Raw genomic sequence first — 23,028 nt, 5'->3', positions numbered from 1 at the left:
CTGCGCAGCTGAAGAAATTAAAATAATTCAGACTGCAATTTCATCTTAAGCATCTCATAGACTTGGTTCACCATTATTAACATTTCTAACTGTTTTTAGCAGAGTTTAATTGCTGTTTTATAGGACAACCTAGAAAGGCAGTTCACGTCTTCTGTCATATGAAGCTTTCATCTAATAATTACAAATAACGTTAGTGCCAACTAACACTTCCCTGTTGGATGCCTCCATGTATATGAATTCATTAATCCTCAGTAGAAGAGGAGCCAGAGTAGCCAGATACCTGACACCAGCTCCATGGAGGCTAACGGTACATACTACACTAGTAAGTCCTTACAAACAAGCATTAGTATTACACTGAAAAAGATTAGATGACTTTTAATCTGTTTATCTGCTCAGTCTTCCGTAAACTTCTGAGAAGTCAGACTGTGCCCATGAAAATTTTCTAACCTGGCAACCTGTGGGGTTATTTTATTTTTAAGCTCTGGTACTTGAATGTAAGGCAGTTCACTTCACTTTTGGCCGCTTCGAATAAGGGCAAACACTTAGGAAAAAGGTGGCAGATTTTCTGCCCTAAACTTCCTGACCTACTAACTAACTAGCCCCACGGGGCAGCATTCAGGAAGGGAAAAGGGGATCCTCGCCTGGAGGGCCCGCACTTTCTTTGCTACAGCCAAGCAAAATCCAAGCCGTTATGGTAGTCTGGAGCAGGAGGTACCCCCTGGGCACGTTTACAGAGTCTGGACAACACCGGTGAAAAGGGAGACACGGCAGGTATGAGGAGCTGGGCCCCCAGGGGCTTTACCCTCTGAACTAAGGTCCTCAGATCTTACCCAGCAGGATACAGGACCAAAGGCAAAGTCTCCATTTTGTGAAACCTGTTTCCTTACTCTCAACTCTTCTTTTAAACTTAAATTCCTTGGTCAATTCAAGTAAAATTCAAGACCAAATTTAGCTTGACTATGGTGCTTTAACACCCCCCCACCAGCTCAGTGCTGTTACAACACACGTTCATGTATCACGAAGAGCCTTGGGCACTGCTATTTGACTATGTGAAGTTTTCAATTATATGAAATATTCAACGATATGAAATATTTCCCAACTGATGACATTCTTCCTCACAGATGTGCCTATTAACCAATTTTGACAACTAAATCAGAGCAAAACAATAAAATAACCATGGCACTGATCCTTTTTCACGGAGCACAGAATTATAGATATAGAAAAGTCAGCTTTCTCCTGCATTCAAAAATACTAACTGGCAGACGCCATGCGTCTGTCCTCTGCTGCAGGCATTTGACCCTATTCACAGCAATTTAAATTCCTCAGCCCCACCTGAGGCACTGTGTCACATGGAAGGAAGAGGAAGCAGAAGCACTGCCACTCCTGGTAGGACACGCTGAAGATGGATTATTTAAGTAGGTTAACTCAGAATCTGTCACGAAACCAGTGCATATATCTTGGTTTGATGCTTATGATTAAGCTGAAGGCCAGATTTGTGGTCAAGAAAGTTCATCAGTTACTGGCAGTATACTCACTCCATGCATTCCTCTTTCTGCGTCACACTACAATTGCTGTCTCATTTTAATACAGGTCCTTCAGCAAGGAATTTCACAAATCTATAACCCTTTGCACAAGGAATCACCAGCTTTCAATTTTTGGAACCTGACTCCGACTACCTTGCCTGATAGCCCTGAATTCCTGTATAGAGAGGGCGAGCAAACAGTTGATCATGATGCTTTATATCTACCTACCACTTGTGATTTTGTAGATCTTCCCTTTCTTATCTCTTTTCCAGGCTGAAGTATCCCACCCTGAGAAGCATGGAAGGCATTAAGCATCCTTCGACCATCCCTTCTCTGCATCTTTCTATTTCCACCACACCCTTTTTGAGATACCAGCCCAGGACTGCAAGTCATGTTCAAGATGCCAGTGCACTGTTCATTTCTCCTGCAGCATAAAGGTGTTCTCTCCCTTTTTCTCTGTTCTTTTCCTAATAAATCTTAATTAGAATTATTGGAGAAATGGGATAGAAACTGTTTTTCAAATCTTTTCAATAATGCTAAGGCTAGTCCAGTCTATCGGCTAGCGCTGTATAGTTTTCAAGCAGCATATCGTATTTTCCTCCTGGACTTACCTTCTAAATTAATAGAAATTCTGTTAAGAGTTCGTTCTTCTGCGCTAACACATCTGGGAGGGCCACACCTCTGTGCAGACTAAGACGTTGTGGGAGCACAAGCAAGCTTGAGGGTGAACAGAAATGAGACTGAAAGAGCACAGAGCTGCACAGCCTTTACATCTAGTCTCACTACTGCCACGTTACACTACCTGGAATATGCCTGCTACCACATGATGCTGCCGGTGTGGAAACCCCCCCTAATCTCCCTATAATTCTGTGCTTGGCCTGGACTTCATTAAAGAGCAGGCTTGGGAGTGTGTGTCATGGCTCAACGTAGGTTTACAAAGCAGGGCAGATGCCAGTACTACTGTAGTTAGTCACTACCGGCAGCCTGGAGCTTCCAGAGATGCATACACTCACTGTGTGTTACACCCCACTCTGCAGATCCAACAGAGACAAATGCTTATCCCAGTAGCATTACAGGCTGTTGAATTTGAGATGAGTAAACTTAGGAAGTCTAAGAAAATCCCTTTGAATTGGTGACAAAAAGCTGGAGGAAGATTCAAGTCTATGACTTATTTATTGATGAGTGCTTTAGATACCTTTTAAGAACAAAAAGGACTTTGACAACAAAGTCTTCCACCATGAAAAGCGTATAAAGGAAAAAAGGCATTTTTTCCAAGCCTCTGATCTGCCAGCATCACCTGCTGCTGAAATGCATTCACTAACCATGGAAAAGGACAGAACAAACAAGAGAAATCACTTTATCCTGTGCGAGTCACAGAAGGAGAGCAAGGAAAGGTACTTCAGGTGACTATGAGGCAGTTCCTTAATCACATACCTGTTTGCTACTGAAATTAGGATGATTAGATGAGAGTTCTCTCCTCCAATGCAGAAGAAATCCTGCTGTCTTCTACCCACTGTGTGGGCAGAAAACCATCAGTGATTTGGGAGAGATTTTAGCTAAATAAAGGATAATTTGTTGCTTGAAAAGCCCTGAAATTATCTTTTACTCCCTGTTTTCATGTCCTGACAACTGTCCTTCCACTCATTATGTTTAAGTGTCCCAATTAAAACCCAAACCTGGCACTGTGGTCTTGACCTCGCTAGGGCCATCCCTTCTTCAGCATCACCGTTCAAGGTTCATTCCACAGCAATGGGATAAAGAGACCAACTGGACTATCTAAAGCCAGTGGCTGCAGGACCAGACCTTGTTTTTTCATTTACAGACAAAACTTTCTGATTTCATATGGCAAAATTTCTGGTTAGTTGAGTATCCTCAAAATGTTCCAAAGCTCCTCCTAAGAAAACAGCCATTTTCATGACAAAAGTGGTTACTTTTTAATATGTCTGTGCCACTTCTAATAAGCTAGAAATCATTAGGAGAAGAATAATTAATGGAAGGTAACAGCTACCATAAAAGTATTGTCCCAAATTTCATGTTTCCTAAAGTTTGTAATTTGATGTACATTAAATAAATAGTCTGGTATTTATTTATGGTATCTTATAATCATATATCTGACCAAGTACCATATCAACAGCCATTTTAGGTAGAAATTTTCTCCTTGGTCATTGGAGTGCTGCTGCTCCAAGACCCACATCGCAGAACTTCAGAGTATTTGATCAAATTGTCATTCTTTTTAAAACTAAGCCTAGCACAGCACTTAACCATCCTTTACCACATCGTGCTACCGGCCAAACACACTAAAGTGAAGGCATATCTCTTTCTCTCGATAAACACAACTATTATGTTCACTAAGAACCATCAATTCACATGCTCCAAGATAGTTTATACATGCAGGGACTAATCACTATTTTATGTATACTTTCCACAATTGCAGAGTCCCTTAAGTCTCTTCCACGCTGTATTAAGAGCCTCAGCCCACCACTAGCAATGCTGAGAATGAAGTTCAAAGTCCGCAAAGGGCAGGGGGCTGCTGCTGCATGCACTCTCCTCACAGAGGCAAGGTCTCCTGTAGCAGTTTTGGCCATTGTGCCTCATTAAATTTCCTGAATTTCCATGTTATCCTTATTACTTCTGATGCTCCATCTGGAAGCTAAATGAAAGTTTCCATCAAACCTCCAGGAGTGCTGGGGAAAGACAGCACTGACGTTGATCAGCCTGTTTAGCTCTCTATAACTGGATTGCTTTCAGACACATATGCTAGTAACAATTCATTTGCACTTAATTGATCACAATTTTGTTTTTCTAAGAGTCAAATAATGCTCAAGAGGCCTCATTAGTGGTACAGTACTACTTAATTCAGCTGACTCGAAAGAAATCTCTCGTGAAAAGGAGCAGGTAAGCTTAGTGTCAGTTTAAATTCCACTGAAGATAACAAAGGTTTATTCATTCAAGAAAATTTTCTTGGCAGTATGAAAAAGCACAGTCCTTCACCGTAACAGTCATAAGGCTTTCCTTAGATGGCAGGGGGTTAGTTCTCAGGTAAACATCTCTCATTTCTTTAATCTATGAATTCTTTTAAAATTTTTAACAAGAACAGTGAACATTCTTTTTTGTATTGTTGTCAGCATGGACGCAACCCCTCGTTTTCAAAAAGCTAACTATTGAGCACAGGTGTTGACAGCACAAGTCACACATTTGAATCTACCCTCTCAGGCTTCTTTTCAAACACAAAACCACAAAGGAGCTGAATCCACATTAAAAAAAAAAATTACAATAAAGAAAAAAAAGAAGAAAATCAAACAAAAGTTGCACTTGCTGTTCTTTCTTCTGCTGGAAACAGAAATTAACTTGATTGATTGCTTTCAAAGATGTGCAGTGCAGACAAGCAGGGATCAGCAGCAGAACTGAAGTGGGGCTAAACATAACCTGCCCATCAGACTGTTCTCAGCTAACTTGGCCAGAAGGTGAGGAGGAGTACCTGGGGGGTTCACATTTTGCTAAACTAGAGGTGTTAAGTTAGCTAACCACAGACAAACTCTAATGCATTCTCCTTCAGGATCCACAATCCAGATTTGCATCTCTAAGCATTCACACATCCCACACATTTTGGTGCTCTTACTATGTTGTCCCAGTTTGGAGATTTCTGGGGATTATTAAAGTATCGGAATATCTCTACCTTGCTCATGCTGCTTGCTTTAATCTCCAAAACCCCTGATTTATTACAGATGATTACATCCCATACTACACTTCATTACAGATTTGCTAAAATACTCACACTAAAGCAAGGTAAGAAAGTCTCCAACAGCCTCTCGCTTATTTGGGTTGTCTGTTTTTTGATTTAGTATTGGAAAATCATCCCTTGCACCTAACAACTATTTCCTTTAACAGCACAGAATCCCCCAAATTGACCAAAAAATCCCATAAAAATCCCAATCTTTTTAAATCCATGCACTCAATTCCAAAGAACATAAGTAATTAGAAACATGGTTCAAATGAAAGACATTGAATTACTGAGCTCAAACCTCTGTCATTGTTGTTCACTTCATTAGTCATCAGTTTATCAATTTTAACCTTCAAAATAGTTTCTCCATCTCCTCCCTTCCATTCAATAACTGTTCCCCAAACTCTGCTCCTCTGGGCAGTGGAAACTTTCTTCTAATTCCAGCCTATGCCTATTCATAGCCATTTTGTTCCCGTGCCAATATTGCTTTTTAGCGCAAACAGTTCTCTCTCCTGATGTATTTATAGGCAGGAGATTATCACATTTTATTTTGTTAAGATGAACCAAGGCAAGATCCACCAGAGGTTCTGCTGGTTTTTGCCATCTGTTACCTTGCCTTTGCAGAACCACAGCCAAAGAAATCAGACCAAACACCTTACTTTAACCTGGCTGCAGTCTGACTGCAGCCAACTTCAAGGTGGAAAGTAGACTATTCTGCATTACGCAGAATGCACGCTCAGGGCAGAGGTAACTGCTAAGATAAAAGTGAGCTTCTAGTCCTGGCATCAAAAGATGTTGGAGGACAACACCCTTTCATAAGCGGAAAAGAAAGCTGAAGGCAAAGAGAGAGGGGACATTTGGCCAAGCAGCAAGGACACTGGCCTGATTAGCACGTTGTGCTTCTCTGGAGTGGCAAAGGATCTGAATTTAGCAGAAGCCTCCATCAATCTGGTACAGAAACACTAGACCTAACCGGTGACACGCTGGGAAGAGACTGGGAAGGTTTGGAGAGAGCCGGGAAACAGATTTCAGAGACAAAGAAAGAACAGGAACAAAAGTACTGAGAATTAGGACCCTGGTCAGCCAGGGCCCTAATCCAGAGGCTACCCTAGGCTGTGCTGAACTGCCTTTAGTCAAACACCATCCCTGCTCATGAACACGGGAACCCTCAGCTCCTGTGACTGCAGCGGGGCCCCGTTCTCACTGTGTTCATTACAAGTGTCTGTAAATGGTCCCATGATTGTCCAGGTGTTGCCTGATGATTAAACAGGACCTGTGCAATCATTGAGAGCAAACAGTAAGTACAAGCCAGAGAGAGGAAAATGACTGTATTCCCACAGGGATTTTGAATCTCCAGATGGCACTGTAACATCATCCCAAAAAGCAGACGGTTCAGTATAATAGCAAATATGGTAACAGCTGAGTCAGTTTGCCTGCTGTGCATAATTACACATCCCATTGAAACCATGATTTACAGGCTACAAATGCTAAAGCTGCCCTTTCATTTCAATTCAAACCTTAGATATTAAAGCTTCATGCATATTGTGTGCATAGCAGCTAGAAAAAAACAGACTGCTTTGTTCTAACAAGCTGACATAAGCCAGGATCTCGCCAGCACCACCAATTAGAACCAAGACCTTCAGTAAGGTCTTCGGAAAGGGTTTAGGCCACAAGTTAAATGCACTTGTCTATCATTCTTGCCCTGGGAGGTAATGCCTCTGTACTGCAAAGCGACAGCAAAATTGGAAGGGGCTGGGGTAAATGTAGTATCTGCTGAGAGAGCTGCAAGGCTGGCTCTCTGTTTTGCATTGTAGCTGCTGGCACAGCCAGCTCCTCCTCTCAGCATGAAGCAGTGCTCTCCCACGCAGGATTCCCACCAAACACAGCAGAAGGCATTTCAGAGATCTTAGCAAAATGCAGTGGCTAACAACTCTCTAAGTTTAGTCTCCCACTGTAGGCAGTCATGTTGCATTATACTGTATGTTAACCTGTCAAGCTCTGTCTCAAAAGCCATATGATTTCTTGCTGACTGCCCAAAGCATGAAGAGGTTGCAGATTATTAGTCTTCAGTGGTTAGAAAACTTCACACATGAAATGAGCTCCTACATGCAGGAAAGACCATACAAATACAACACATGCACCAAACAGAGAAACACAGAAAGCTGAGCTGTGCCTTGGCCCGCTTAGGTGAGCGGTGAAATAAAGGATGAAGCCACTAGACTCCTTGGAGAAGTCAAATATACACTGGAGATGTGATTCTACCAAATTTCAAGAATCTGTCAAAAAGAAAGGTCCTTTTCAATGTCCAGCAGGTTTCCCCCAACACTGCCTGTATTTAAGGTAGGCTCAGCTTTCTTTTGGCAAGTTTTTACCCAATAGACTTGACTTTCTCTTTCCAAGACATTTCAGCATTTCACTGTGACAGTAGCTGAAATGCTGGAGCTGTCCCGCAAGTCAACTTAAAAACCACACTGTGTTTATTGAGCTAGCTGGATACTGATCTATTAATCATCATAAAAACATCAGCTGGCATGAACCACCTGGGTGACTAAATCCAGACCCTCAGGCAACCATGTAATGAGTATTCATTCTTTAAGGCCCATAAAACATCTGCTCCATGTAGCCTCAAAATTCCCTATCTGTTTCTATTTATTATGATGAGCCCCTAAGAGGCAGCAGCAGGTGACCTAGAAGCTGAGGCTCATGGAGCTGCAGACTCCCCGCTACCAGAGAGAATATGGCTGGAACGGTGGCTCACAAAGATGAGCACAGTGCTGTTCTGTGTGCACAGTCATGCCAATTGGCATGTTCCCTGCTTTCACCTAAATCTGTAGCTTCTCTCTTGTCTCCTCAGTCTTGGATCTCCTTTTACTTTTGATTTCTTTTTGGCTCCTGCCACTCCAGCCTTATATCCTACTTATGCAGGACCTTATAGTTCTAATGTGCTCTACTAACATCCTACTCCAAGAGCAAGATTCCTTCAGCTAGAGAAAGGATTACAAAAAAACCCCTAAACATCCTGGGCTGCTCATCACAAGCAAACAGTACTGCTCATATTTGAACATGGGGAACTGACAGTAAGAATTAAATAAGTAACCATAAAACTATTTTCAGGTTATCTTGAAGTACTGGTACAGTTGAGGAAATTGCAGTGTGCTTACTGACATTTGGGGAACAAATTTAATGAGAATATTATGTGCTCAATATTCATCCAAACCCATTTTTAGGCAGATTACGGCATCATAAATATTAGATGGAGAGGCAGATTTTGCTCATTTTGCTGTGGTAGGGGAGATCTAGTACAGAACTACTAATGTTTAGCGGGGGGATGATACAAAAACGCAGCTGAGCAGTTGAGGCTGAGGCTGGTGGGGACATACATACTAGACTCTGTTCGCTGCAGTATTGTTCTTACATTTTTAAATCCTCTGTAAAGCACTTGAAGTTCTCTTTTAGTGAAATTGGTTTGTGCTTCAAGCTGTTCCAGTCCTTCGGGTCTATGGCACACTGTAGTCATTTCTAATTCATCTTCAATTTTATCTGAAAGAGAAGAGAGGAAAATATTTATTTTGGTTGTTACCTTTGCCCTATTAACATGATGGATAGGACAGACTGGATTTCAAGAACAATAGAGAAAAAAGAAACCATCAAACAGAACTGATCTGTATAACTTTTTTCAACCTCTTGAAAGTAAAATAAAAGCCATAAGAGTAAGACAATAGATCACATTTCTTACTGGGCTGCCAATTAGCTCCCCATTCACAAAGCCAAAACTGGTGATGAGAACAGAAGGCAGGCAGCAGATATGTTGCTCCAAAAAGGCAACACCAGGTATTTTTTATCTAAATATTGAAACAGCACAGAGGAATAGGCCTTTCAAAGTACTAGCTTTAAAGAAAGCTGTGCAAATATAAGTGAGAGAGCAGACGTGCTTAAGCATATTAGACAATGACATTATACTGAGGGTAAACAGTGAGGGAAACTCATCTGTGTGCTAACCAAAAACCTTGCTATAGAGACACTAAAGGTCACTTTAATCCTAGGAGAAATTCAAATGATGTCCACAGTTGCTGAATCTGGAATGAAATCAGCCTGCATTTGCATGGGCTTTTTGGGGAAACAGATAAGAAATGAAAAATACTTATGTACATTTTACTCAAGAGAATGTTCTCCCACAAGGAAGAAAAATACTCAAGACATATCACAGCCTGTATTACCATAATCTCACCTCTTTTCTGATGCATGTTTTCACCTGTCAAGCTCATTTCCCCAGTAGCGTAAGTAACGCCCAAGTAAGTACAGATGCCTAGCGTACATATGTCAGTTTGAGATTCTCTAAACTTCAAGGACCAGATGCAGGTTTCAGCTGACATGAAAATCCCATCTACATCCAAAAGTTGCTTGGCATAAAAGCTAACACTCCCGTTATAATCAGAACTGCCCAATTTATCTCCTGTAAAAATGTTTTAAGTCATTGGGCTCAAGTACAATATAGTGATTCCTGCTTTTGCTGAAAGGCAAGGATTTCACAAGAAACGTGCAAGGAAATGGAGTCACTCTAAACAAAGGAAAGGCAGCAATTCAGAGCAGACTGGCTCAGTGAAAGAACAGACCAAAGCTGTATTTTCATAAGTAATTCTGTATATATATATATGAATGTTATTAAAGGATCACACACATCAATGAGTGATAATGGTTAATTAACATTGGTTCATTGTTTCAGTATTAAGAAATCAGTTTGAAATATTGGTGAATTCAGTCATCCTCCTAATCCACTGTACCTGGAGTTTCACAGTCAGCATTTGTGGGGCTTGAGCAGTGGAAATACATGCCTAAATACTAAGCTCAAGGTCCCTTGCACAGCAAGGGAATAAAGGTAAGAGACTGTAACAGCATAGGAGAGAAAAAGAGTATCACGACCATTTATGATGCAGAAAAGAATTACTGAAATCTGGCAAGTGGCCAGAAGAGGCCTGAAGGAGACACCTTCTCCACACAAAGGGAAAGCAAAGGGTCTAGAAATTATATCTCCTGTTCGAAGAAAGGCGATGGAAAAGGATGTCTGATACAGGAAAGAGAACAGATAATGTGAAATAAAAGGGGATAAGCCATTTTCTTTGAAAGAGAACACATACCACCAAATGAAGGAATGCAGAAGCAGCTGTGGAGAGAGAAAAAAGGTGGGGAAGAAATTCCTTAGAATGAGGGAAGGGGAATGAGTGGTTGGAAAAAAGGAGAGGAAATCCATTTAGAAGGGAGGCAGGTCAGGGAGACTTATCACTAATCCATGCATTGCATAGGAAATACCTTTTTGTTTACCTTTGGTTAACTGTAAGTTACCTAAACTCCTTTACAAAATGCAAATAACCCCCAACTCCTCTCCTGCATTTCCCTGCGTCCCCCCATGCAATAAGCAGTTTACACATGACCCTTCCCTGCTGTCCCTCAATGCAGTATTTACACATGACCCTGACAGTCATTTCATTCTCCCACAGAAGGCCATACATTTTGTGCTGTGCCGTAGATAAGCAAGTTAGGCCCTGAGTCTTTCCCTGCTCTGTAATCAGTTAAACAAACCCAGCTTTTCACTGACATTTCCTATTGACTGAGTCACTCTGAAGTGCTTTACAACTTCAGTCAGTGTAAAACAGAAGTCTAAAATACCGGCCACCTAGTCTTTCTATCCTATAACATAATTCAACAGGGAGGTGTGTGTGGAAATCCATGCAACCTCATGTATCTGGTGAGGCTAAGGAGGGAAGCCAGCCTGTTGGATTACTCTCATACTTGGTTTTATTTATGCTCCTACAATGCAGAGGTTCACATGGTTTCTACAGAGGCAGGAAAGGTCCAGCTGAGAAGAGTCACACTCTTTGTAAAAGCATTTTGATATGACAATTTTTATTGTGAGTATTTCATTTGCCATATACTTTTCCCACCTCCTCCTTAAGCAACCCAGTTTTCCAAAACACTTCTTGGAATTTGTGTTAGTACTCTAAAAACCAAATAATTAAAGAAAAAGGTCTCGCTCACAGAAAACTTGCTTTATAGCTCCATGATAGCTTCAAACAAAATCTTCAGAATTACAGCTCAAAACTCAATAGTTCTTTGGCTTATCCAGATATCCTTTATATAAGCAGATCCAAAATTAGGGTCTTGGAATTGTTTTTTCAAAATATTCTTGAATAAAATATTACTTGGTGAACATTGTAATTTAATAATGATATATTGTCTTTTGACAACACTGGCCTCATTCAGTGAATCATTATTTCAAGAGTGCAATTCATCTGCTTCAGTTTGTCTTGCAAGAATAGGTTTTTCCAACAATCAGTTCACGAGCTTTGGTCCCACAGGGCACATATTTCTATGTTAAAAATAAGCCAGATTATTGTTGTAGATTTGATTCTACTTCCCATGCTGAGAAATGTGGCTCTTTTCTTTATAACAAACCGCAGAAAGGAAATTATGAAAAATTCATCCCTTTCAAAGGGACACTATTTCCCCCCTTCTGTTCTCTATTCCAGAACCAGCATTAATCTCTGCCTCTGAAGAGGATCTGATGGTTCCCTGTGGGTTAATCCTTTCATCTGCTTCCTTTTTGTTTCCCAAAGGAAATATTTTGAAACTTAGCAAAAAATTCTTGTGAAGCTTTAGATTGGGCCAAGGGGGCACTCAAAATGACACCAGACCAACAATTTTCCAACAAACACACTCTAAAAATGGTAGAAATTGTTCCTTCAGTAGAACATGCCCCAGTGCAACAGAGCAGTCCTGGGCATTTCTTGGAACCTCACTACAGAAAACAAATACAAGAAAGACTTCTTAGGTCATTTGGCCTATCCGTTGCCAACAAAGAGCTGTTTTCCATGGTGTTCCATGATAATATCTGTTTTAAAAGATAAAACTTATTTTAGGAGTAACTACTTCACGTTAATAGGCCTCACAGATCAAACGTTCCCTCCCCAGTGTTCATCAGATATTTACATTTAAACTTTTCTCAGTTGTCATCCCACATTCAGAGATTTCCCTTCAGCAACATCTCTGTTCATCCCTCCTCCCTTCCCGGCGAAAGCCCGCAGTGGGCATTGCACAGACCTCGAAGCAGGGGGTACCTGTAGCCAGAGACCTAAGGACACAAACTGCTCTTCTGTGCAAATTGATAGTTTCCAACTCAATGGTCCCCACCTCCCACAAAGATTTTTTGGCCATTATTTGTTTCCTTTCAGTGTTTTCTCTTAAGTCAGCTCTTTTAAATCTTTTTCTTCCATTCTCTGACACCCTATAAATTAACCACAGTAACCTCAGTGGCAAAACAGGAGACTGTCACTTCCTCATCTGCCCTTGCCTTTTGTCATGTATACTGTATTTCCTCTTATTTACATTTTCATTATCACACTGACTCAGTCCCTCCCAGCTCCTCAGGCATGTCACTGTATGAAATATGAGCCCCTGCATTTATAAACACTGCAATTTTATTAAACCGAAGCTCACTTCATGGTGGTGAGTACAAACAAAAGTATGTATGCGTAGACACACACATGCAAATTTAAAGTTTTGTTAGGAAAGCATGATAAGATATTTTATCTAATATCACGTTCTTCCTCAGTTTTGCCTTGTTTACAGCTGAACATCCCAAGAGATGTGAGAGTGGGGAACAGGCATGCCACTAGTTTAAAGTTAATTTTCTTCTCCTTCAATTTGCAAGTGCACAAACAGACCTAGGGACTGACTGCAGACACTGCAAGGGACGCGTGTGGTCACCTCCCCAGCGCAGGTGACACGTGTGACCAGCCGCTGGTGCTCACAGCATCCCTTTGCAGCTGGAACTAAGGCCCTGCTCTGCTCCACGGAGACATTTACCTCAGGGTCTGGGTACCATCCAGCTGGCTAGTGAGAACTTGAACCTCAGCAAATAGGTCCAAATTTATTATTCGGATCTCAAAGTATACATTGGGGGGGGGTATCTGTGCTTACCAATTAGGTGGACTCAGTAAATAAAGCAGGAGGTTTCTCCTGCTTGCAGGTACTGATAAAATAAAAAAAAAAAAAAATAAAAAAATATCAATCTCCAGCACTTGTTGAAATCATCCCTGGATTAATCCCTTCCATACCAGACAGCTCCAGCAAGTTTTTGTCCTGGGCTTAAGATTGCCTGTACTGTTTAGCCAGTGCAGAACATGCTTGTGCATTTGCTTAGCTGTTTTTCTTGCCACGTGTTCAAAACCAGGGGAATGAGAAGTAGCGCTTCCTGATTTAGAATTTGTCTCTGGCCATATTTTTATGGCTGTTCTAATAGCAGGGTATGAAGTCTGGGTCTGGTAAAAGCACCTGAGGTAATCTTACTCCAAAGTAGGTCTAGGTTACAATAATTACTTAATATTGCATTTTTGTGCAACACATCATCTCTATTTGCTTAGCCCACAGGATAGGCAGATTTGTGTATCAGACAAGATAAATAGTGGCTTCACTTTACAAAGAAAAATAATCCTGACATGTACACGCATATTTTATGGATTATTCCTAATGAAAGATACTGTATTTCATTTCTCTACTGCTTGCTCAAGAGCAGAGAATGAATTTTCATTAGAGTAAATCAATATTTTAACTGAACTCACTTTGGAAATTACTTAACGAGGTTTGGCTTAGACATCCCTTCATATTTGTTCTAATTTTACCTTTTGTTATCTTTACAGTTTGAAGATTCCCATACTTACACTGCCTGCAAATGGCCCTGTGTTTCACTGCTGTAAACTTCGCTCAACAGAATTCGCATTTCTCCAAGTGATAAACTGAAGTAATTTAAGCCTATTCATGTAAAAGCTGTCTTGTACATCTACATGCCTACGGACAAAATTGTTTCATCATTGAGGAAAACAGATTTTCAACCACAGCTGACTACTGCTTTCCATCACAGAACTAGGCAGAGGGACTCCAGGCCTTCCCTTATCCATTGTAAATACAAGAAATCTGCTGGTTTTGAAGGAAAACAACCTGCTCCAATATTTCACTTTTCCAGATCTTTCTGTTCCATTGGACACAGGCACATTTATCTGCCGTGTTATAGACAATATTGTTTCATTGTCAATTTATCTTAAAAATGCAGGGGTAATGTAACACTACATGACAAGTTACATGAACAGAGGCACTGCCCAAACCCAGTTCCCAAAGATGTCGAGCCCCAGTCAGGGCCTTGCCAGCAGTAGCAGCAGTGGACATGCTGCTCTCAGCACAGAAGGCGAGTCCTAAAATCCTCTGTTGACAACATTTCTTCTAGTATTCATGTTAGCGACCTATTTCCACACAAAAATGCCTAATCAATATTCTTCAGCTCCAACAATCCTTTCTTCATAAGTGGAACAGGTTAAATTGGTCACAGACAATGCCAAAGTTGTATTTGTATACTACAAAATAGGAAACAATTGTGTGTTATTAACCAGCTGCTTTCTCGGTTCTGGTTTTAAACAGCCATTGGGCCCAAATTCGTTAACCTGCCCATCCTTCCTCTTGCTGGCAGCTGCCTCTACACAAGCAACATCTTCCACAAAAGCACAGGGTTGGTTTTGCTGGGCCAAACTCCCTTGTGAAACACAAGAAACAAACACCTTTCCCACAGCAGCCACCTAAAGTCCTGCAGCATTTCCAGCCCTCCAACCTATGTGCCTGGCAAACGAGCAATAGCAATGTCTCCTTACATCACTAGGGCTGGCCAAGGACAAGCCAAGGCCTAAAACACAGTTTAAATGGAGGGTGTAAATGATGATTTAATAAAAATGCAAATGACCCTGTCCCCTGCTTCCAAAGGCTGCAAGGTGAAACTGTGTAATGCCAGGTTCCACGGCTAATGGGAGGATTTTGAAAACATGTTGGTTATAATAAATTCACTTTTTGTTAAAGAAAAAAATCAGGATGTAAAATACAGCTAATGTGCCCAGTGTTGCTTGTACAACTGACAAGCGTTAGATGAAATGGGTAATTTTACAAATACAGCAGAAGGGGATTAAATTATGTGCAAGAATTATTAGACTGCATCTTATTTTTATTAAAAAAACATTAGCTATATTTTAGGAGCAGACTCAAAGAAAAAAATTAACTCCAGTTTATCCACGACATCTTTGAAATTAATCTCCAGACAGAATACTGGCTTGGGCAGATCTCGCAGGAAATAGATCCTGCCTGTGGGAAAACAACTGCAAATATTTGAAAATTTCATGAAGAGAAATAACTAAAGGCCTGAGTCCATAAATGGTCATTACAGCAGAAAGTTATGGGAATGGGAGTCAGGCGCGAGCTGTATTACTGATGCAGACCCCGCACATTAGTTTCAGCGTTCCCTCCCCTTGGTGCAAGCAGGAGTTGCAGGAAATACTGCTTTTGTGAAGTCCGTTGAGGTCTGTGGCTCCACAGTCCTGAGCCAAAGGCAGCTATCAAGTACAGCTCCACTATCTGAAGTCAAAATATTCCTGTGCAGTTCCATGTGCTTCCACCAAGACAAAATCTTAAGTGTTAGCCTGGGTGTAAGCGACCCCACCCGGCAAATATTTGCAAATCAACAAGGCTAGCATGGCAGAATGACAGCTCAGCTAGAACTTAAAAACATGTATATGCACATCTATGAATCCTAAAAAAGGGTAAAGTAAAATCTGCTCATGGCAAACATCAATAAAAAAATGGCACTAAGATACCTACTGATGTATCAAATATTAACCACATTTAATTAAAACTGAACAGTCTTTTATTGATAAATTATTATTATTATTATTATTGCCTAGCTGGAGAGATCAATTTCCAAACCAAAGGGACCCTCTTCCAGCCAGTAAGACAAAAAGGAACTGATGCCTCCTTATGCAATCCCTTTTCCTGAAAGGATTTTTTGACTCCTTCAGGTCCATTTTCACCATTAAATCAGCAACATCCAATTCATTACACAGTCAAGCTTAGCAAGGTTGTTCTGCCCAAGCCAACCTCCAACACCACCAGTGGCAGAGAAAAGCTACATGAAAACCCATGAATGTATAAAATTCTAAGATTTAATAAAAAAACCCAGACTTTTAAGATTTCTCGGCCAATCATTGCAACGATCTATGCAAAACATCATGTATAAATACTTTCCTCCGCCTCTATACTCCTTTAATTAGTTCACAGTTGTACACAGGGAAGCTAGAACAAGGTTATACTCTGAAAAAGGAGGTGCAGGAATAGTTGGAGGCCACAGGTACCTCCAAAATGTCTTTCTGGTATGCAACTAAGACCAGGTACAATGATCTGAATATGAACTACACAATGTTAAGTTTGACTTTATATGTTTCTGCAGACACTATATTAAGCCTACTCATCATTAGAAATAGCTTCACTGTGGCCATTCCCAGGGTAGGAGACAGCAGAGTGTCCTTCCAATGCACTGGACCTTACCTGGGACCGCACTTTCTTTTCAATTTTCCTTGCACATTCCCACCTATCTGTAGCAACATTTATAAGGGAAGCAACTTGTTAAAACAGGTGGAATACCACTGAAAGCTTGCTGGGTGCTTTGCTGTTTTTCCATGGGGATGGTGCAGAAAATGTGCTTTTGGGACAAATGCTTTCCTCCAAGCAGCTGTTCAAAGGTAAATTTGCAAAAAAGCCTCACTAGAAAGGTTAGAAAAATCACTTCCCTCCAATGATTTTTTTGAAAATTCCCACTAATACCATCTCAAAACCTTACGAGGAGAGTACCTGAACTGCTAAGTGCTTGACAGCATGTCATGCAATAAAGCACTGCACACAGTAGGACTTGGAGGTTGAGTAAAAGCTGGGACTGCTTTCATCAGAGGGGACTTGGCTGCTCCCCAGGCTGCAGCCTTACCCAGAACTGGGCCATTTTCAAGCACCCTTAATTTTGTTTGCTGCCAGTGTGGAAAGTGAGAATAAACTCAGCCAGAGGGAACCTGTTTCTTAGGTCACAAAAACTTTTGCTACAAAAATTATATGACTGATAGAGTCAAACTGGTTTAAATTTTACCTCTCTGATACACGTAAAACCATCGGGCAGGGTCTAGGAAAAAGTAAGAAAAAAATTTAACAAAAGGAAAGTGACAACCATACACAGCTTTGTCTTTTGTTAATTTTAAGGCGACATTGGATGTGTCCTGCAAGTGCTATAGGGTCCCCTTTCCCAGTGACTGTAGGATTGTTTCCAGGTGTATTTTACTTTTTTTTTCCTGAATTGCATCTTTCCCTTACCCTGATGGGCAGGAAAGGGAATCAGAGCTTGCTGTCCCCTGCATGACCACGAAACTCTGGGCAACACACGAAGGAAAGCATGCATGCAGTCATGCACCCATGCAAGCATCCATGCATACAGCAAGACAGCAATGCAGCAGTCATCCTTGCAATTCTGACAAGTGATAAGGAGGACTTTGCATGCAATTTTGAAGTCTGCTTAGGGACAACAAGAGGAGCCCACAGCCTTCTGCTTCCTCTCCACAGCTTAGCTCTTTGACAGCTGTAGAGATAAAAAAGTGATTAGTAAGAGTGAAGAAGTCTCAGGTGGTCCGGAGGACTCTAACCGGTGCTCTTTTGCAGTCACTTCACTTGCAACATGGTAATTTTGTACTATTCTCACATCTGCTGGGAGAAAAGTTCATTAGCACATTAGGTTAAAAGTAAAAAAAAATATAAAGTTCTTCTAAAGATCTGTATGTGGTTTCTTATGGCATCAGTTTCTTTTCACTGGAGAATTGGGTACACAGCATGATCTACAATAACCTGCAAAAGGCACAAGAGTTTTGGTCAGATTATTACTACCTGCAGCTCCCTGGCGCTACCTCCAGTGTGGACAGCTCCTGCCCTCACTCCATCTGGCATCTGCTTCCTTCATTTCCATGTAGGCACTGCCTCCACCTGCCCAAACCTTCCGAAGCACCCTCTCCCCACACCATCAGCTCTGCAGTATCTCGCCTCCTGCTACTGCTGCAGCCCGGGAAACACCAGTGAGCCCACCTGGTTTCCTCTCACACACCAACCAGCACATTTTGCCCTGCAGATGCTGCATCTGTATGGCCCCAATGGGCAACTAGGATCAAGCAGGCACCAAAACCGAGCAATTCTCACTGCTGCACGCTCCCCTGCAGAAGGGGTTACAGGAAAACCGGTGCATGAAGACTGCCAAAGCTCACGCTGCACATGTTGCACCACTCATTGGTTTTCTCTGGGAAGACAGAGAACACCAAGACCTCATTGTCCAGCTAAATCAGTCTTGCAGCAGCCCATCTCTGCAAACCCTCGTAGTGCCCCTGAGCAGGCTATGACCAACTTGGGGCCTGTACTTTAAATCTTAAGGCTGAGAAATTCCACTATTAATTCTTTAAAGCCATTAAATAATCTTCATGCTTAATACTTTCCCATTAAATAAATAAATAAATAAACAAACTCTCATGTTTAGAAGTGAGCATACATTTTCCTTCTGGCACATCTGAGAAGCAGGTTTACACGCAGCATACACATTACAACAGCATTAAGCTACCGGAGGGGTTGAACCTCCCTTCGTTATTCTCACTCTGAGTTTTTTTACTTTCAGCTTGTTCTTGACAGATGCACAACTAGATGAAATGAAAAAGTCTTCTGGGACTAGATGTTAAACTGGTGCAGGAATGTAGAGAATTTACTGTCCATTGGAGAATTTAATAAACTATCTGTCCACAGACAAAACTGGCAGAAGTACATATTAGAACATGGCTTCCCAACAGTATCACCTACACAATGAGAAAATGCCTGGTCAGATAGTATGGCTGAGTTGTGGTGCTTGGCCTCGCTAACTCTGGTTCAGCTGTTCTCAACCTGAGGAAGGAACAATTAAAAAAAAAACAAACCAAGGCCAACACAAGAAAACCACAGCAGATGCTCCAGTTGGCTGCAGCAGTGCAAGAGCAATGGTGGTACCAAGGACAATCACATGAGATGATCAATAACAGAACGGACTCCTGAACGACTGACTACTCACACAGGGGTAGCATTCACAGATTAGCAACTACAGGTACCTCCAACACTTTCTCCTTGCAAACTAAAACATCAAGGATACTTCCAAGAGAAGCTGGTCTCAAGAGCAAAGAGCCTGCAACCAATCATGGATTTAAATCGTATACATAGACCGCAACACATACTAGAGACAGAGCAGTACATACTAGGAGCTTTACTGAAAGCATATAAAAACAATTAGTAAAATTTAATAAACTCCATGGTAACACACGCAGTATGATCACATGACTTTTAAACCTTCTTGATCCACGAAGACAGGTTTGCAATAAATAAAGAGAACGAGCAGGTTGCTTAAAGAGGCCCTGAATCTCTACTGAAACAAAAGGTGTTGAACCATTAGCCATGAAACCACTCACCGCCAGCAAAATCCCACCTTGCTGGGTAACCTGAGGACAGGAAAGAAAAAGTCTCCCACTTCAAGTCTAATGAGGATAGTTCTAAATTTGCATGTTAACACAAGCTGCAAACCAATTTCCACTGATGAGAACAAAGAAATGTAAATGCAGTCATTAAAGAAAGCATGATAAGTGTCCTGATTTAGTAAGGGTAAAATCAATGAATAAAAAGAGCTAGAGTACATGGAGACGTCCCACTGTAAATATTGGGCTTGAAAAGATGAAGATGCATCAGAGATGATTAACAGACAGCAGGAAGACAATAGATGCACCGCAAAAGAGAAAGATGATCTATTTTTCTTTATTGGATAACCTTGTGGGTTATCAAAACTTTACACTGCACATAATACCTTCTGGATACAAACATTTTCTTTTCCTCTTTACGGAGATAAGAAAAAAGTCCTTAAAAAGAGAAATTGAAAAAAGCTTCTTGTAACAATGCATTTTTCTTCATTGTATAAAAAAACTTCAGAGTCAACTTCCAAAGGTTCAATTGAAAATTAATTCCCTTCCAGTTTATTAAAATTACAAATAAGGTTTTTTTGTTCACAGTCTACATTTTTTGTTTAACACTGAATTGCTCTTTTTTGAAAAATGGCACTTTTCAATAAGCTCAACAGAAAACTTCTTAATCATCATCTCAAATTCATATGCTTATGTCTACTTAGCACAAATAGGAGAAAGTATAATGTTACCAGCACTTATAAAACCTCTTCCTAAAACATGCAGAAGCAGTTACTAAGGACTTGATTATTTGTTATCTCTTCCAAGAGGAGTCTTACGGGTTTTGTTTTGTTTTCTTTCCTAAAACCCCCAGGTTATGGATTACTCTCTAGGCAGTGAAACAGAGCAATTTCTGAGCAACTATGGATCAATGAAAAGGAAAATAAATTAGCAGAAACTCAATTCATCATTTCTGAGAATTACTTCAAACATGCCAGCTCTTTGTCTACAACAGCAGGTAATGCCATAACCAAACCATCAGAGCTGTGTGCATGGAATGGGACTGCCCACCTGTACCTAACCAGGGTGAGCTGCAACACAACTGTGTTAGTGAAGCCAATATAAGACTCTCTTTAAACCGTATAAATCCAGCTGCATTTTTCAATGTAATTTGACTTAAAATATTTTCTTTCCTTCACAGGCTAAAGAAAGATGAAGGAAAACCAAACACAAACATTGCAGGTACCAGAACAAGATGCGGAAAGCAGTGATAGAAAAATGGAGAAAAGAAAGATTGAATTTGCAGTCGTATAACCCCATTTCAGCAGTAGCATCTTAATAAGATGCTTACATTTCCCCTGTGACATCTGCATGGCAGCATTTTTCATTTGTGCCCAGGCCCAGTCCTCTGAAAGTTCAGAAGCTATCTGAACAACAGTGGATTTTGTGTCATTGCAATTGTGCTGGCCAGGAAACCATTATGCACCTCAACATTAGTGTTTGACTTTTTGTATCATCTGAGAAAATAAACATGGCAGATAGTATTTATTTCAATGCAAAACCCAATTCTGTTGTAGAGCAGAGTTCTGGTACAAGATAAAAAGATGGTATTTTCCTTTTCATCGTACTTTTAGGAAACCAGAGTACTAGACTGCTGTAGGGTGTGATGAGATATTGAGTTGGCCAAAGGTACATCTGCTTAGGTCTCGTTTACCAAAAAAGCTTTCAAAAATCAGAAGGCAGGTTTTTTACACCCTGAATCAGACTAATTGTTTGTTTAATAGAATGAATTTATAGGAACTCAATAGAATAGCTATAAAATGGCTTTATGCACAAATTCCTTGCTGCCAAACATACAGAAGGGATGGGTGCTTAGCTCCAGGATTGTTTTCAGCCAGCTCTGTTGTTTTCTCAGTTACAGGAGCCCCAACACAACCCCCCTGCCCTCAGGGAGAAATAGTTTTGTTTCATAAACATAATAGAGCCAGTGGAAAAACTACTGTCCTGCACTTGTGTCACATCTGTCATGGAGGTGGCATGTAAAAGCCTACAACAGGAGCCTCTCTGCCCTTGGCAGGTTGGTTAGGTCAACTGAAAAACTTCCTCAAATTATGTGATCTGCTGGTTCTCTGAGTAATTGGGGGGGGGGAATGTATAAATAAAGATCTCAGTACCTGCCCAGTGGTGCTCGAGGGCAAGCTGCATGCTTGCTGCAGCACTGGAAGCAGTAAAGGCTCCTCTCACCATGTCCTCCCAGCCAAAGCTGTTCCAGCTCCTACACCTCACAGAGAGAAACCTCTTCTTTCTCTGCAGGTCTGAGCAGCACTTCCCTCCTGCCTGCTGCAGGTACCACTGGCTGGTACTGTCCAGCTGGACACAGCCTCCTGCTTAAACCAGACACCCCGCCCCAGCCTTCCTCCCGACTTGTACAAAGAGTCTCTCAGGATGGTTTTTGTTCACTTTAACCTTACTCACTTTGGAGTGATCTCATGAGTAGCGTAGTATCAGCACATTCCACTTCTCTGCGTTAATCCTTACTGTGTAAAAAAGTCACATCCACAAATAAAGGTTCATGTTACACTACCCACACTGGAAAGCGAGAAGAGTACTCTTGATTATTTTTGTGCTTTGTAAGAAGCATAGTACATCACTTGGTATTGATACAAGATATTGAAATGCCATTTGGTAACACACCAATTCCCAAATGAAATCAAAAATGAAAAATATTTACATACTAACTTTTTATATAGCTGAATAATTTCTGTATGGTTTGTTAAACAAATATTTCCTGCAATACATACATTTTACAGGCCACAGAACCTGGCAGCACTTTCCATTTTACTCTGTTAATATGAAATGGTGAATATATTCAGCAGCACTTCTTTAATTCAAACATCTCTGCACAAAAGACAGCTCAGGCTGATATACAGTCACCTTCTAAGAGTAATTCTATTTTGTGTGTTTTGTTGGGGCATTACAGGCTATCTCCCCCAAGTATAAACAATCTTAGGTCAATAGCTAGTAGTCTCTTAGGTGGGTTGTAATTTGGACACAGGTCTAGGTAGTGTCTAATGACTTAACAGATGTGCTCATTCTCACAGTAAAACCCCAGAACACCTTTTCTGGCGGGCGGCTGGGCTGGGGTGTGCCAAGGGGCACAGATGCCCTGTGCAGAGCAGCACACACACACATACACCAGGCACTTTGGAAAAATAGTTTTTAATGCTGCAAATCATCCACACTGTGCTCAACCTCAAGGGCTCAGGTCCAGGCTGGAGTTAGGGCAAATGCACTGCCTAGAGCTGAGTCCAAACTAACACCAACACTGCTCGTGTGTTTCACATTGTTTTCTGCTGTTTTCCAGAAATTCTTTAGGTGCCCCAACAGCAACCCAGGCTTCAGGTTATACAACTTTTTTTTTTTTCCAAACATC

General features: G+C 41.1%; 1 protein-coding gene across 1 annotated transcript in view; it reads right to left on the bottom strand.

Annotated features, from left to right (window-relative positions):
• The window catches only part of KCNIP1 (Kv channel interacting protein 1), a 28,212-nt gene extending 10,954 nt beyond the window's left edge, over positions 1-17,258 (bottom strand). Inside the window, exons 1-2 of the mRNA XM_009708332.1 lie at positions 17,243-17,258; positions 8,660-8,784 (exon numbers count right to left, since the gene is read on the bottom strand). Of these exons, the coding sequence (XP_009706634.1) occupies positions 8,660-8,761 (102 nt within the window). The 5' untranslated portion in view covers positions 8,762-8,784; positions 17,243-17,258. The remainder of the gene's footprint in view (positions 1-8,659; positions 8,785-17,242) is intronic.
• Between the last annotated feature and the right edge of the window lie 5,770 nt (positions 17,259-23,028).

Source organism: Cariama cristata, unplaced genomic scaffold (genome assembly GCF_000690535.1).
Source record: "Cariama cristata isolate BGI_N322 unplaced genomic scaffold, ASM69053v1 scaffold10809, whole genome shotgun sequence".
In the NCBI taxonomy this organism is placed as follows: domain Eukaryota; kingdom Metazoa; phylum Chordata; class Aves; order Cariamiformes; family Cariamidae; genus Cariama; species Cariama cristata.
The sequence above is the reverse complement of the archived record's forward strand: the minus strand, read 5'-3'. Positions and strand labels throughout refer to the sequence as shown.